The 14,555-nt window shown below is 38.9% G+C and overlaps 1 protein-coding gene across 1 annotated transcript in view; it reads right to left on the reverse strand.

Moving 5' to 3' along the window:
- Positions 1 to 6,829: 6,829 nt before the first annotated feature.
- Positions 6,830 to 14,555, reverse strand: part of PKDCC (protein kinase domain containing, cytoplasmic) — a 73,457-nt gene continuing 65,731 nt past the window's right edge. The window contains exons 6-7 of the mRNA XM_056568173.1: positions 9,551 to 9,724; positions 6,830 to 7,423 (exon numbers count right to left, since the gene is read on the reverse strand). Of these exons, the coding sequence (XP_056424148.1) occupies positions 7,338 to 7,423; positions 9,551 to 9,724 (260 nt within the window). The 3' untranslated portion in view covers positions 6,830 to 7,337. The remainder of the gene's footprint in view (positions 7,424 to 9,550; positions 9,725 to 14,555) is intronic.

The raw sequence follows: 14,555 nt of genomic DNA on the forward strand, positions 1-14,555 counted from the left end.
AAAATTCGCTCATCTCTAGTGTAGAGCAAGATGGCAATGGATGCTGGAATGAAGGTCTATCCTATCAGTGATGAGACCTACTATTGTATCAGATGCTCTAACAGCTGAAGATTAGTCTGGAGACCACATGGGCAATGCCATGAAGAAGCCTTCACAATGGAGCGTCACTGCGGTCCTACTCCTGGGATTATGGTGTTTGTTGGCATAACACATGGTAGTCAGACCCCTTCAGCCTTCATTCCAACTAATGGTAGGGTCATTTCTGTAGTGTCAGGGCCCAGGAGATTCAGGCCATTGGTGTACTTGACGTCAATAAGTCCGATATACAGTATTTGGAAATATTATAGGTCAGCTACACTTGTGGTGCCTATGTCTGTGGTGCACAAACACCTTTTGTTGTTCTCAACCCTGTTCTTCTCCACCAATCATTTTTACTTATGCATTCTATATTCTGTTTTTTTTGATCTGATTGGTCAATCTAAATATTGCTTAGACTCAGCCCCCCCTCCCCCCCCTTTAAAGAACAGAAGAAGTGCCAAACTCTTCCAAAGGAATCTTCATGACTTTGCCTACCAAAACCAAATATTGCCTTTAAGGGACCTAGCTGGAGGGAAAGTGGCCTAATGCAGATATATTATAATTGGTATATTGGTATAAATCAGTGTTTCCCAACCAGGGTGCCTCCAGGTATTTCAAAACTACAACTCCCAGCATGCCCGGACAGCCTTTGGCTGTCCGGGCATGCTGGGAGTTGTAGTTATGCAACATCTGGAGGCACTCTGGTTGGGAAACACTGGTATAAATTATAGCTTCTAGTCCATAGGCATATGGACAGCTCATGATGCACCTAACATATTAACAGGTATGTGCCTATTAATAAACCTAGTGCATCTCGTGCATCATTTTACTTAAAGGGGTATTCCAGGTAAAAACTTTTTTTTATATATCAACTGGCTACAGAAAGTTAAACAGATTTGTATATTACTTCTCTTAAAAGATCTTAACTCTTTCAATAATTATCAGCTGCTGAAGTTGAGTTGTTTTCTGTCTGGCAACAGTGCTCTCTGCTGACATCTCTGCTTGTCTCGGGAACTGCACAGAGTAGAAGAGGTTTGCTATGGGGATTTGCTTCTAAACTGGGCGGTTCCCGAGACAGAGAGCACTTAGACCGAAAAGAACAACTCAACTTCAGCAGCTCATAAGTACTGAAAGGATTAAGATTTTTTAATAGAAGTAATTTACAAATCTGTTTAACTTTCTGGAATCAGTTAAAAAAAAAAAAAATATATATATATATATATATATATATATATATATAAAGATTTTTTCTGGAATACCCCTTTAAGACCAAGGTGTAAAAGTCCAGTCTCAGTGAATTCCTACCCCAATGGGTTAATTTGAGAGTATAGACCAAAAGTTCTGTAAAAGAAAGACTATGTGACAACAAATAATTTTTACCAATCTTTATTTTGTTTTCTTAGAAAAATAAAACTTTCCAAAGCAGAAGTACAAAGAAAAAAAAATAATCTGTACAAATGATAAAACAGCATAATAAAAGTCAGTGGCAGCTTTCACTGAAAGCAAGTACATTAGATACCAGAAGTACCTATCAAAAAATAAAAAAAAAGAAGCGACCTTCAGCACCTATGAGGATAGGGAAAATGGATCATAAAAATTCAGATTTCTTTATTGCTGTTAAACATGAAATATTTGTGTCCACTCTGCTGCAATTCACTAGACAGGAGGGGTTAGAGATACATAAGCTGGTGCAGTTACAATAGTGGTTCGGCCCATAACGATCAAGCAGGTTGTTTTCTAAAGAAAATATTGTAATGTAGAAAACAGCAGTCTGTTCAATTGTTATGGGCAATTCTACCACCACATTTCCCACAAGCTTTTATAAATCTACCCAATTGACTTCTGTACAGAGAACTTAAAGGGGAATTCCAGTTTCAGACAAATTACATTTGTATTTAAATAAGATAATCACCCCAGGATATATAACTTACTGATATATTGTTATCACACATTGTACCGTCTTCAGCCTGCTTTTGCATGATTCCTGCCTAACGCAGGAAGTTGTATTGTTGTTTCATTGCTAGAGTGGTGTTGTCTCAGCAGCTCACCAGCTTCTCGCTCTCTCCCAAGACAACACATTACCCTCTGCTGTCCCAGGAGGAATGGCTGGATCTTGTCTATGAGCTGTATCCCCCACCCCCTGAGTGATGTCCCCACCTCTAAATAGCCCCTACAGCCTACATTATCATCTACCTGAGATAGGTATTTCCTTATTGGCACATTTAAGGATGATGTCTGTTCATACCATGCTGATTTATGCTAAGCAATGCCACAGACAAAGGAGCAGACAGGGAATGGATACAGCAGAAGCCACAACCTCACTGATGCGATAAACTTCTATGAAATAAGACGTTCTACAGCAGTCCTGGATGGGAAACTGGCAGGAGATTTGTTGGAGGGTTAGTAGGCAGGGTAAGAGGACTGTGATCAAGAGCTGAGGGGAAACAATGCATTCTGGTAATTGTAGTACTGAGCAACTGCTTAACTTGGAGGTACAAACAGGAAGCACAGGACTAAGAGCCCCAAACTAATGGATTTGTGGTGGTTTCAGAACTGGGGCAAAGCAATTTGTATATATTTTTTTTCTTACCAGATGTTGGAGACAGACAGACAGACTATCGGCCAATCAGACAATCCTAAAAACATTAGTTTCCTCATGTAAAAGGCCAAGCAATCAGCCGATCACATTTACAAATATAGGAAGTGAATAGGCAAAATAAGGGTTGAACGTTCTTACAAAACAACTCCAACAGGTTGCAAATTATGATAAACAATTCATCATACAACAAACAAAATGTAAAGATTTTTGGTTACAAAAAGTAGATTTGATTGTGGGCAACACTTGTATAAATTAGGTAGCATCGAAATTAGCTCTGGATTAGATCTTACAGGTATGTCTTAGTCACATGCAGTAGGGAAGCCATTTTGTTGGGTGAAACGTTATTTGACCTTTAACTACCAACCCATAATACCAACCCACAGTTCATATTACTTTTATCCTTTACTGGGAGGATATTCAGCACTTATGGAGCCATAGACACCCCATATACTACCATGTAGTGCCTCTATGTGACTTCGGAGATATACTCTAAATAGATCCTTGATACTGTTTCTTATTGATCAGGGTATGAAAGTTAAAGGCATTGAGCCATAATATGAAAAGGTATATGAAGTCTTACTGTACACCAGAATACTGTATAATATGTTGGAAAATCTCCTGGCAATTATGGTATCTACTGTAGAAAAGACTTCAACCACACTGTGCAAAAAGTAGCATGGGCACAAAAAGGGAACCTAGCTTTTAATGAATGCCCAGTTTTAGAAAATCAAATATATGGACGTGATGAGGTTGTGGGGCGCCAAGTGCATCGCAGGCTTAGCTTGGCTAATATCAATTTTAGGTATAAAATGGCTTCTTCTATTGTACCGTATATACTCGAGTATAAGCCCTCCTGAATATAAGTCGAGGCCCCTAATTTCACCCCAAAAACCCAGGAGAAGTTATTGACTAGACTATAAGCCTAGGGTGGGAAATACATCATCCCCCCATGTCATCATCCCCTCCTGTCATCATCCAGACCCCCTTCATTATCACCCCCATCATCATCACCCTGTCATTATCCCCCCCATCATCATCACCGCCTGTCAATCCCTTCTCAGTGGTTTTCAACCTGCGAACCTCCAGATGTTGCAAAACTACAACTCCCAGCATGCCAGGACAGCCGATGGCTGTCTGGGCATGCTGGGAGTTGTAGTTTTGAAACATCTGGAGGTGCGCAGGTTGAATACTACTGCGGCCTTCGTCATCATCTAGACCCCCCTTTTGTTTTCTATTCACCTCCCCTCGGTGGAAAGGAAGGGTGAGCTGGTCCGGGCCATCCATATTCGACCACCTATGCTGCACGGACCGTCCGGTGGGTAGGGTTAGTCGCTCCGGGCTGTCCATCTTGACCGGGAGGCCCTCTTCTCCTCTCCGGGGCAGCCCCGGACTAGTGACGTTGCCTTGACAATGACGCGCAGGGACGTCCATGCGCAGCAGACGTCCATGACGTCCCTGCGCATGAACGTCCCTGCGCGGTGGCATCAAGGCAGTGTCACTAGTTTGGGGCCATCCGAAAAGAGGGCCTCCCAGTGAAGATGGACAGCCCGGAATGACTAACCCTCCCCACCGCACAGTCCCTGCAGCATAGGTGGTCGAATATGGACAGCCCATACCAGCTCACCCTTCCTTCCCACTGAGGGGAGTTGAGTAGAAAACAAAAGGGGGGTCGGGATGATGACGAAGGCCGCAGTTGTCTTCAACCTGCGGACCTCCAGATGTTTCAAATCTACAACTCCCAGCATGCTGTTGTAGTTTTGCAACATCTGGAGGTCCACACGTTGAAGACCACTGAGAAGCGATTGACAAGCGGAGATGGACGGCCAGGACCATCCCCTCACAGCTAAGTCAGAAACATTTTTTTGTTCACTCAAGTATAAACCGAGGGGGGAGTTTTCAGCACGAAAAATCATGCTGAAAAACTCGGCTTATACTCGAGTATATACGGTATGTTTTTGGTGGGCATCCTTTCACAACATCAATATTCTTGAATATAACAATTTCTTTGAAAAAGTCAGGACTCCCATCATACATGGAAGAAAACTTTGGTCCAGCTCTTATGGAACCAGATTTTATCAACAGGTATAAATAATATAAGCTTACAAGACATATAGAAGCGGTCATACTCTTCACAAACTGTAACATCAGACATATAAATAAGTCACAAAAGATAGAAATTGGGTTTGGGTTTAGAGCAATAAAACAGCTCTTTCTGGTGTAGTTTTCTGAAAATTATTAAATATTTTTGGATATTAAATATTTTGACCCAATTTTTTTTATATAATTTGATCTGCAATATGTGCATACTCACTATTACTATACTATTTCTGCCCAAACTCCTAACCTAAGCCCATCTAAGATAGTCTCTGTAGGTTTTGTAAGTTGAGGTAAGTGTTATATTTGGTCATAAATATTCCATGTTAGTTTTGTCTTTAAGAGGTAGTCCTATCTGTACAACCTCTCTCCACATGCCCTATTAGACTATACAGTAGGAGCATGGTAGATGGTAGATGGAGAGTCCCCCAAGTCTAAGCCTCATTTCATATTCTAGAAGACTCAAGCTATTTTGTTAATATTCAGTAAAAGACTCAACACCACCATAAATGATACCTGTAGAGGCCTCGCACTGCTCTCTATAGTTGATCAGTCCAACAAACCCACAGTAATCGGTTGTCAAAAAAAGGCTTCATTCTAATAAGGTGTGGTATAGATGGGATATCTCTGTCACTTTACTCGTGAGGGAGGGTGTTTCATATTTGGTTACAGACCTCTTTGCTTATTTGAACTTTGGTAAATATATTTATACCTTGGCTTTATTTTTGCTTAGGTTTTTTTTGGCATTTATAGTACATAATAATAAATTCTGTACATGTTGCCTATGAAGGTCCATTTTATGTTATCAATTAGATACTTTCTATAGGCAAGACTTGACCATATGGCTTAGAGAGAGAGAGAAAGAGAGTAAGAGAGTGAAAGGATATGGGGTAGATTTACTATTGAAAATGGACAAGAATTCTGGCACAATTTGTGTAAAACAAGTCACATGTTGTGCATTACATTTGTTATATGCCCTTTTCCAGGCACATCCAACAAAGGGCTTATGGAAAGGGGGATTGGCTTACAAGTCACACTGTGTGGCAAAATTGGGCTAAAATACTGGTGCAAGATTCATGGGCAAATTAAGCCAACCAATGGGCGGCGTAAATTGGAAAGCCAATTTGATAAATCACATTCTAAGACTATCTTTCTAAGTTGGCCCTGTCTCAGAAGTAGACAACTTTAGAAAACTCTAAAGTATGACTTAGTTGGTGCTTTCCTCAAAACCCCCTTAAGTCCCAGTAAATTTGCCCGAATATTCTGAGCAAAAAATGCACAATTTAAGGGTATTCTTGCTAAAGTAATATGAAGTTAATAGTGATTTTGACAGTTTTGTGCCAATCAGTTTATGAGATGATCAGAAAAAATTTACAAGTTGGAGGACTATAATTTCAAGGCTTAATTCCAATGGACCATAAACCATTCTTAAGGAGACCATACACATAAGAGGAAAGTCCAATGAACTCAATGACATGTCTGCTCATGTTATGTGTATAGGGGGGAAGAATGAAAGAAAAGAAAAAAGAAAGAAAGGCCTGAACCTTTAATTTTTAAAGGGACATAATTGGTCACCAGGGGAGTTTGTGATTGGCTTATTTCCTTTTTCCTATTGGGATTACATGTATGCACATGTATAGGGAGAACGGGAGCAATAGCTTTTCCCCCAAAGTAGCATTCTGATGAAAACAAATGTTTTGACAAGAAGACACAGGAAAGGCATTCTTCACAGCCAAGACATTTGTTGAGAAAAAAGAAATGAGGAACAAAAAGGGGAAAATTATTAAGAAGAGAAAGATAGAAGCCCACTTTAAATAGTAGCAACTTGTAGTACCTTGTATACCCATTTGCTTGCTAACCAGCAGAAACCTATAGACCAAATTCCGACTGGTTTTCCTTGGAGAAAAGGTGTCTAATGAATTTAATCGAACTAAAAGTTTTGAATATGCTGAGCATTAAATACTCAAATTCTGAAGAAAGAAGAATTAGCATTTTTGCCTATCTGGACTATTTGACCCATATAAGAACTTTATATGTTTTTTGAAGTCTTTAAACGTATGAGCTATGGCTTTGATCTACTAGCATCCTCATGGATCAACATCCTAAATAAGGATGTTTTATAATTAAAATATCATAATTTACACTTAAAGTAAAACACATTTAAAACATAACAAATAATTACTCATCCCTGTAGAAAAAAAATAATAATATTACACACTGGACACAAATCACCAGTGCATCACTGGAGAGTCACACTGAATGTAAAGCCAGCAGCCTACTGACATTGGTGTGCTTGAACCGTTCCATATGTCATTATTCTTTACCGCAGAAATAGCATTATATACAATTTAAAGATAATCGTCATATCCTTTATCTTCATTTCTAACAGTGTATCACATTTTGTCTTTTAAATCACATTTGAATAAAAAAAAAATGCTGAAGTATTGCACATCCACCCTGGTAAATTCAGGTAACGTTGAATAGCACTCTAGAAATTAGAATGAATATTAGTGCATTTTTTTCCAAATTCAATCCATGTCCGATGACCTTAGTAGAATCTCTTTGGTCAGACTGCCATTTTCAGGTAGGTTATTTTGTTTTGATCAGCCACAAGATTTCTCGAGCCTGTTTTGAAGAAGACAAGCTGTCGCCCTAAAAAAAAAAAAATGAAAAAAAAAATCAACAAACAATTCATATTCTCACCCCCTAGCCTACCCTGCAGTAATGCCATGGTCCTCAAACAACCCCACTAAACATTGAAGGGGTATTCCAGCAAACTCAACTTATCCCCTATCCACTGGATAGGTGATATGTGTCTTTTCGCAGGGGATCCGAGCACTTGGATCCCTGCAATCTCCTGTAAGGAGCCTGGCACCTCACAAGTCTTTGGAGCACTCAGGCTCCCACCTTCCGAGACGAACAGGAGTGACAGCCGGCTTAGCCAATAACCAACTCAGATGGGGTCCCTCGAAATCAGAGATTTACCCCCTATCCTTTAGATAGGGATAAGTAGAGTTCCTCCGAATACACCTTTAATTGTCTGTTATAGAGCTAGGCCATAAGTCATCGAGAATTCCTTTAAACTTTAAGGAGTCCTCTAGCTTTGGGTTCCAACTGACCATCCCTCTTAAATTATATATTAAGGTCTGAGCCTACTGCATATAGGTCTGAGCTCACAATTGGGGGAAAAAAAGGCTTTTTAGAAGGAACAACAAATAAAATTCAACTGGCCTTTTTAAGCTAAAAACTTTTTATCCTTTGTGTCATAAAATGGATTAACAAAAATGTTGAGCACAACAAAATAAGCCCCAATATACATTAGAGAAAAGTTGACCCAACCCAGATGATTTTGACAGGACCTGATGACTATGGTATGTGTATTGAGGCCTTTTGACTGTCCTCTGACAAATGATGTTGGGTTAAGAAGGATCAGCTTGTTTACTATCAACTCCCTAACCTTTCTCCCTGCAGATAAGATGCCACCAAAGTTATCTGCCAGTAGCTTCTCCCCCCTGTAAGTGTATGGTGGTTTAGGGGAAGTAATTTTTAACCAAATAAGAAATGGGCAAACCACAGTGTATGTTCACATAAACATAATGTGCGGCGGATTTCAGGGTGCAAATTCATGTTTCAAACTGCTGACACTGTTAGATAGACTTTTGGGTAAGGAATCACATGGTACCTTTCATATATCTGTTTGTGTTTTCATAACGTAGAAAAATGCTTTTGTTCTCTGGTGGCAAGTGTCAAAAAGGCGTTCCCATGTCCCTGAAGACTTGCCACTCCCCCTCCCATCCCTGTTCCTGCTTGCTGAACAGTCACCTGGAAGCCGAGCCCTGTTTATAAATCTTGTGCACAATTTGTATGCACAATGCAGAAACAAGATTTAGAAACAGGGCTCGGCTTCCAGCAAAATGTCAGTCAGGGATGGGAGGAAAGCGAAAAGGTGTTACAGCCCTCAGCAATTGGGAGTCTTGAAAACGCCTCTTGTACCAGAGAATAACAGCCTTTTTCTACATTATAATAACACAGACAGATAAATGAAAGGGGCCATATGTCTGCTTCCCCTAACAACTATCCAACAGTGTCATCGCCTTTGGATTCTAAGGATTTCTGTATTACCTGTTAAGACTATTTCTATCGTTTAGTGCACTAGTACTAAAGCATTTCCAGCCACTGAAAGGGCCACCATACAGTGTTAACGTAGAGTTGGCATACTTTTTGTCATTTAGCTTCCAAGTGATCTGAATTTATAATGTATATGTGAACTAACTATAGCTACGTTATATTGGCATTCGTGAAGCCAGCCACTCTTTTCTAATGTAGAAGCAGAAATAATCCCTTTCTTGTACTCAGGTGCCGAGAACGGCTGGCTTTCTGCTTAGCTTCAATTACACAATCAATCCTTCTTCACATTCACATTCATTTCAACCTATCTTTCAGTAAAGTGTTGTATGTTTTTCTTCCCAAGATACTTCTGTCTGATCTAATGACTGTTGAACTGGGCATGGACTCCATAGTCTGCATCCAACTCAGTGCCTTCTGCAGTGACACAGAGGAATTCTCACCTTTTTTTTTTCATGCAGCTGGTTCACTTTTTATGTAAAATGTTTTGGATTTCCAAAATAGTTCAAGCCTACAATAGACTAAAGCGGGATTGTATCATATTCTGTTATGTCAAGGAAGTTTTTGACAAAACCCTACTGAGAAATCCAAGCAAAATCAAGCCAAGTAAATCTACACAGGCCACCACGGTGACATGAGAAAATATAGAATTACCTGTCCAGGTTGTCTGATTTGTCCATATAAAAGCTTGACACTGAGAATGGCTTTCACAAACTTCCATGGCTTCATTCATATCGAACACAGAAAGGAGACATCCATTATGATGGTAAGATGGCCAACATCTGTAGTCTTCATCTACTATCGAAACATCTTCCACTAGCTTGTATTCTGAATGACAAGAAACAAGGGAACTTTTTATTGTACTATAAATTGTACAGGTAAAAAATGCAACTTTGCTTGAATATTTTATGTAAAAAAAAATGTTAAATTATTCTTGCTCATACTTGTATTAAAGGGGTATTTCGGGCAAAAACATTTTATCCCCTATCCAAAGGATAGGGGATAAGATGTCTTACCACGGGGGGCCCGCCGCTGAGACCCCCCCCCCCGTGATCTACCTGCAGCGCCCGCATTCTATGTGTTTCCGGGACTGGGGACGTGATGTCACACCACGCCCCCTTCATTCATGTCTATGGAAGGGGGCATGATGGCCGTCACGCCCCCTCCCGTAGACAGGAACGGAGGGGGCGTAGCGTGATGTCCCATCCCCAGCCCCGGAGGTTTCCAAAACTGGAGATTCAGCACCCGCATAGAATGTGGGTGCTGCAGGGAGATCGCGGGGGATCTCAGCGGTGGGCATCAACATGATAAAATGTTTTTGGCCGGAATACCCCTTTAATAAGTGAAAACAAACAGACTAGTCGGCTCACCCTTTCTTCATCTCTACAAAGGAACTCACCTGACTAGTTGCAAATCAAATATGCAAAATTAAGAAGAATGTCCAGCACTCTGACATGTTTCAGGAGTCACCCTCTTACTCAGAAGCTCTTATAGAGCTTATGAGTAGTGTTGCTCACGAATATTCGCAATTCGAATATTATTCGCGAATATCGCATATTCGCGAATTCGCGAATTTTGCGAATATTGCGCTATATATTCGTAATTACGAATATTCGTTTTTTTTTTCCACAGTACACATCACAGTGATCACCCCTCTCTGCTTCCAGCTTGTGTGGTATAAAGAAGGCTGTAATACTACTGTGTGAGACTGGCGTGCGCAAATTCGCATATGCGAAAATTAGTGTATGCTATTTTTCGCATATGCGAATTTTCGCGTATGCTAATTTTGTGAATGCTAATATTCACATATGTTAATTTTCGCATACGCACATTTTCGCATATGCGAAAATAAAACAAGGATATAATGAATATGCGAATATTCGCGAATATATGACGAATATTCGTCCATATATTCGCGAATATTCGCAAATTCGAATATGGCCTATGCCGCTCAACACTACTTATGAGTAAGTGGTGACTGCTGAAACACATCGAGCTAAAAGTGTTTCCTAACTTTCATGTAACCATGCTTTTATTGGATCTAAAAATAAAAATACATTTCCATGGGATATCTTGTCAGAATGCTGGACATGTGTCTCCATTTTGAATATTAAAACATAACTTAACATAACATAACGTACAAACTTTTGAAAAATGAATATAGTGCACTATAATAATTTTGTAGAGTACCATCATGTTCAAATCCCCACCTAAATACCTGAGCAGAGCGCCATTTTTCCCTGCTCCCTTCCACTCATAACTCTGCATTATGATTATATACATTAAATAAAGTTCAGAAGGTTTTTAACAGACTATGTTTTGGGTGTTCCATGTCCACTGTTTAACATGAAAATGACTTTACATTTTTAAGAACACCAGGATATATTGCCAATATTTCCTTTTTTTATGAATCAGCTATATTCACTAACTAGTATAGTATTCTGGCTGCTGCCCAGGACTTCCAATACAACCAAATGATTCCTTACACAAACTGTACGTAATAGAAAAGCACAAGCTACAAAGTGGCAAATCTTAATAACCATGAGATAATTAGGTTGAAATTTGTTTTAATTGGTGGATAAGTTTGTGCCCCCTGCTACTTGATAAATGCAAAATGAATGGCCCAAGCTCGGCCAATGTGGAATCATCACCACGGCTTGACACCTCTACTTATATTACAGCAACACAGTGTTAATTTTTGATATAAGGAAGAAACAAGTTACATAGATTCTTAATGAACTGAAATTTCCTAAGACGCTCATTAATAGATTATAAGAAGGACAACATGGAATATGTCACTCTTTTTCCTCACCCTCCTTTTCTGTACTGACTAATATATTACCAGTCTCTCTTGGCTGCCGTTCAGTCTCAGATGGATTTAAAAGCCACCCTCTTGTTCCCTGTTCACAGCTCCTTCAAGTTCCCCCGGCCATCACTGAGCTTCCTTTATTTTCCCCAAACCATCAGTGAATTAATCACTTTTAAATATAACAACTTAGCTCATTTATAAACACGCAATTTCGATGTAATAACTCAGTCGGCGGAATCATATTTTTCTATTGCATGTAACATACGCCGTGCAAACCACACAGCAAGGGGCCGCGCAAAGCCTAAGTAAATAGGAAGTTATGCTAGGCCTATGTTTATGAAGGGCGAAAATTAAACCCAGTATATACTGTATGACTCCCGCTTCCCGTGTTTTATTGAGGACATAGTAATGACTCCAGTAAGACGGTCCTTAGGTCTAGTAAGAGGTTCTTATCTTAAGCATGTTTACATGAATGTCAAGGTGAGTGGAGATATTGTGAAAGATTGTTAGTGACGTAATTTACAAGCTGTACAATGAATTGAATTCTCAGCACATATGAGATTGTTAAGATGCCAATGGAGGTTTACATATATATATCTTAAGCTTTTTTGAACTTTGTAACATTTTTCTGTCCGGGGTGGAGCATAATCAGATCCCATTTCAACCTTTGCTATAGGGCCCCCCTATTTTCTATGTACACCACATCTACATAACAAAATAAAATAAAACATTTTGAAAGAAATAAGGTCTGGAGGGCATTTTGCCCTATAATTTAATGCACAATACAGAACTACATTGCACCTTAAAAAGTCCAGATTTATTGATATAAGTTTTGCCTGTTTATATTTATAAGATATATTGAAATAAGTTAAGAAAGGTGTTTTTCTATAAGGATGCAGTCACTTTTGCTTTAAAATATCAGACGTTTTGATCAGTGGGTTCCGGGTGCTGAGACCTATACAACATAATGGGGCCTAATTAATTCTGCTGGTTACTGGAATGAAGAGGAAGAAGCCTATACAACATAATGGGGCCTAATTAATGGCAATGGCCCAATTATACAGGGCAAACTGACCAATGTCACCCTGTGTAATAGGGCCAGCTAATGCTTGTTCATTGGCTGATCAGTCGCCATCTCCATGTGTAATAGGGGACATGAGGCAGACGACTAATGGAAGCAAAGGGCCGCATGAATAATATAGTGATTGTTCATGCAGTGATCCCCATGCAATGGTCGAGCCTTGTGGTAGTAATCAAGCCCCGATCTATGAGAATAGCGATAGTTTACAGTGCAGCTGGGCTGTCTAATAGGGACCTTAGTGTATAAGAATGACAGGCCCATCAGGGATCCCATGATTCCCTGGAGGGCCCCAGTAAGATACTGGTTCTGTCCCTTTGCTCAGAAGAACAGCAAAAGCAAAAACAATCCCAATTATAGAAAGTTCTGACACATCAGATGTTTTATGGAATAGGAGTGACCCATTAACATAATCTTTTAACTTACACATTATAACGTTATTAAATTAAAGTCAAAATATATAAATATTAAAGAAATAAAAATGTATATTTAAAAAAATATATATTTTTGAAATTCTGTAAAAAAAAACTACAAATATTGCTTTATTATTATTTATAACATAATTATTGGGGTTGTTGTTTTTGTTGTTGTTATTATTATTAATATTGTTATGGATTATTCCAGCTTATAAAATCTTTTCTCTCCCCGAACTAATTGAAGTAATAAAACATCTAAAGGTTACACTTGTGAATATCAGACAATGGAGGATCTGGACAGAATTCTTTTCTCCTTTTCTTTCTTTCTACCACAGTGATTCTTGGAGACGTCTGTTTCTGCTTCTTTTCTATTCTGGAAGTAGAGCTGCAGCTCGGAAATGGATGTAGATTAGATCAATATTTACCTTTTAATTCTGCCCTAAAGGTTTTCCAAATACCGTATAATTGTTTGATGCCAATTGAAAACTAATTGGAAACAAAAGTCTAGTATATTTAGCCCTAGCAGCGTATGCTTCTTCTCAAGCGACTTTAACTCGAGCGATTGTCTATGGAGCTAGTAGTATATATTAGTTCTGTTCAAATTTTTACATTTACACTGAAAATAAATGTCAATGTTTTCAAAGTGTAAAGAGGGAAGATGGCTACATAGATTTTTAATATTTAAATGTCTGTACTATAAATAAAAATGTGCACCGTTTCTGGATTTCTGCACAATTAGATGTTTTTTTTACAAAAAATACCTGTTTTATTTTCATAAACAGCACCTCAACAGTAACTCAACCCCATTAACTTTAACTCTGTAAAGTTAAACATGTTGTTTTAGGAAATTGGAATTGTTCTACGGTCTGTTTTTGTGTATGTAGCACTTGTTCACCTGGTCATCTGTTGTAAGATTCCCCATTATTTTACAATGGTTTGATTAAGGGTCATACTGATCCGAAGCGCGACAGAGTTACTGTTCTGTATGTTACTTGAAGGTTGAAGAGTGTTCCTGTTTTACACACACTACTATTAGCATTTTGTTTTTTGTTTTTTTAAATAGTTCATGGGGTTGGACAGCCACTTTGATACATTGCAACTTTGCAGGTATGACTTGGAATCTGGCTTGCTTGACATCTAGCCTTGTCAAAACATCCGTACCAGGAAATTCTAACTGGAAGAAAGACATTTCTATCTGCAAAATTCAAGTCAAAGAGTTTGACAAGTAACATTCTTTGCAGAAGCCGATGTTACAATGTTCTAAACAAAAATCTTTTACAAAAAATTGGGATTTTTTTTTCCCTCCCAGGAACAAAAGTTTCAGCTGGAAAACAAAAAAAAAATACCTTGAGTGTT

This window comes from Hyla sarda, chromosome 3, assembly GCF_029499605.1.
Source record: "Hyla sarda isolate aHylSar1 chromosome 3, aHylSar1.hap1, whole genome shotgun sequence".
In the NCBI taxonomy this organism is placed as follows: domain Eukaryota; kingdom Metazoa; phylum Chordata; class Amphibia; order Anura; family Hylidae; genus Hyla; species Hyla sarda.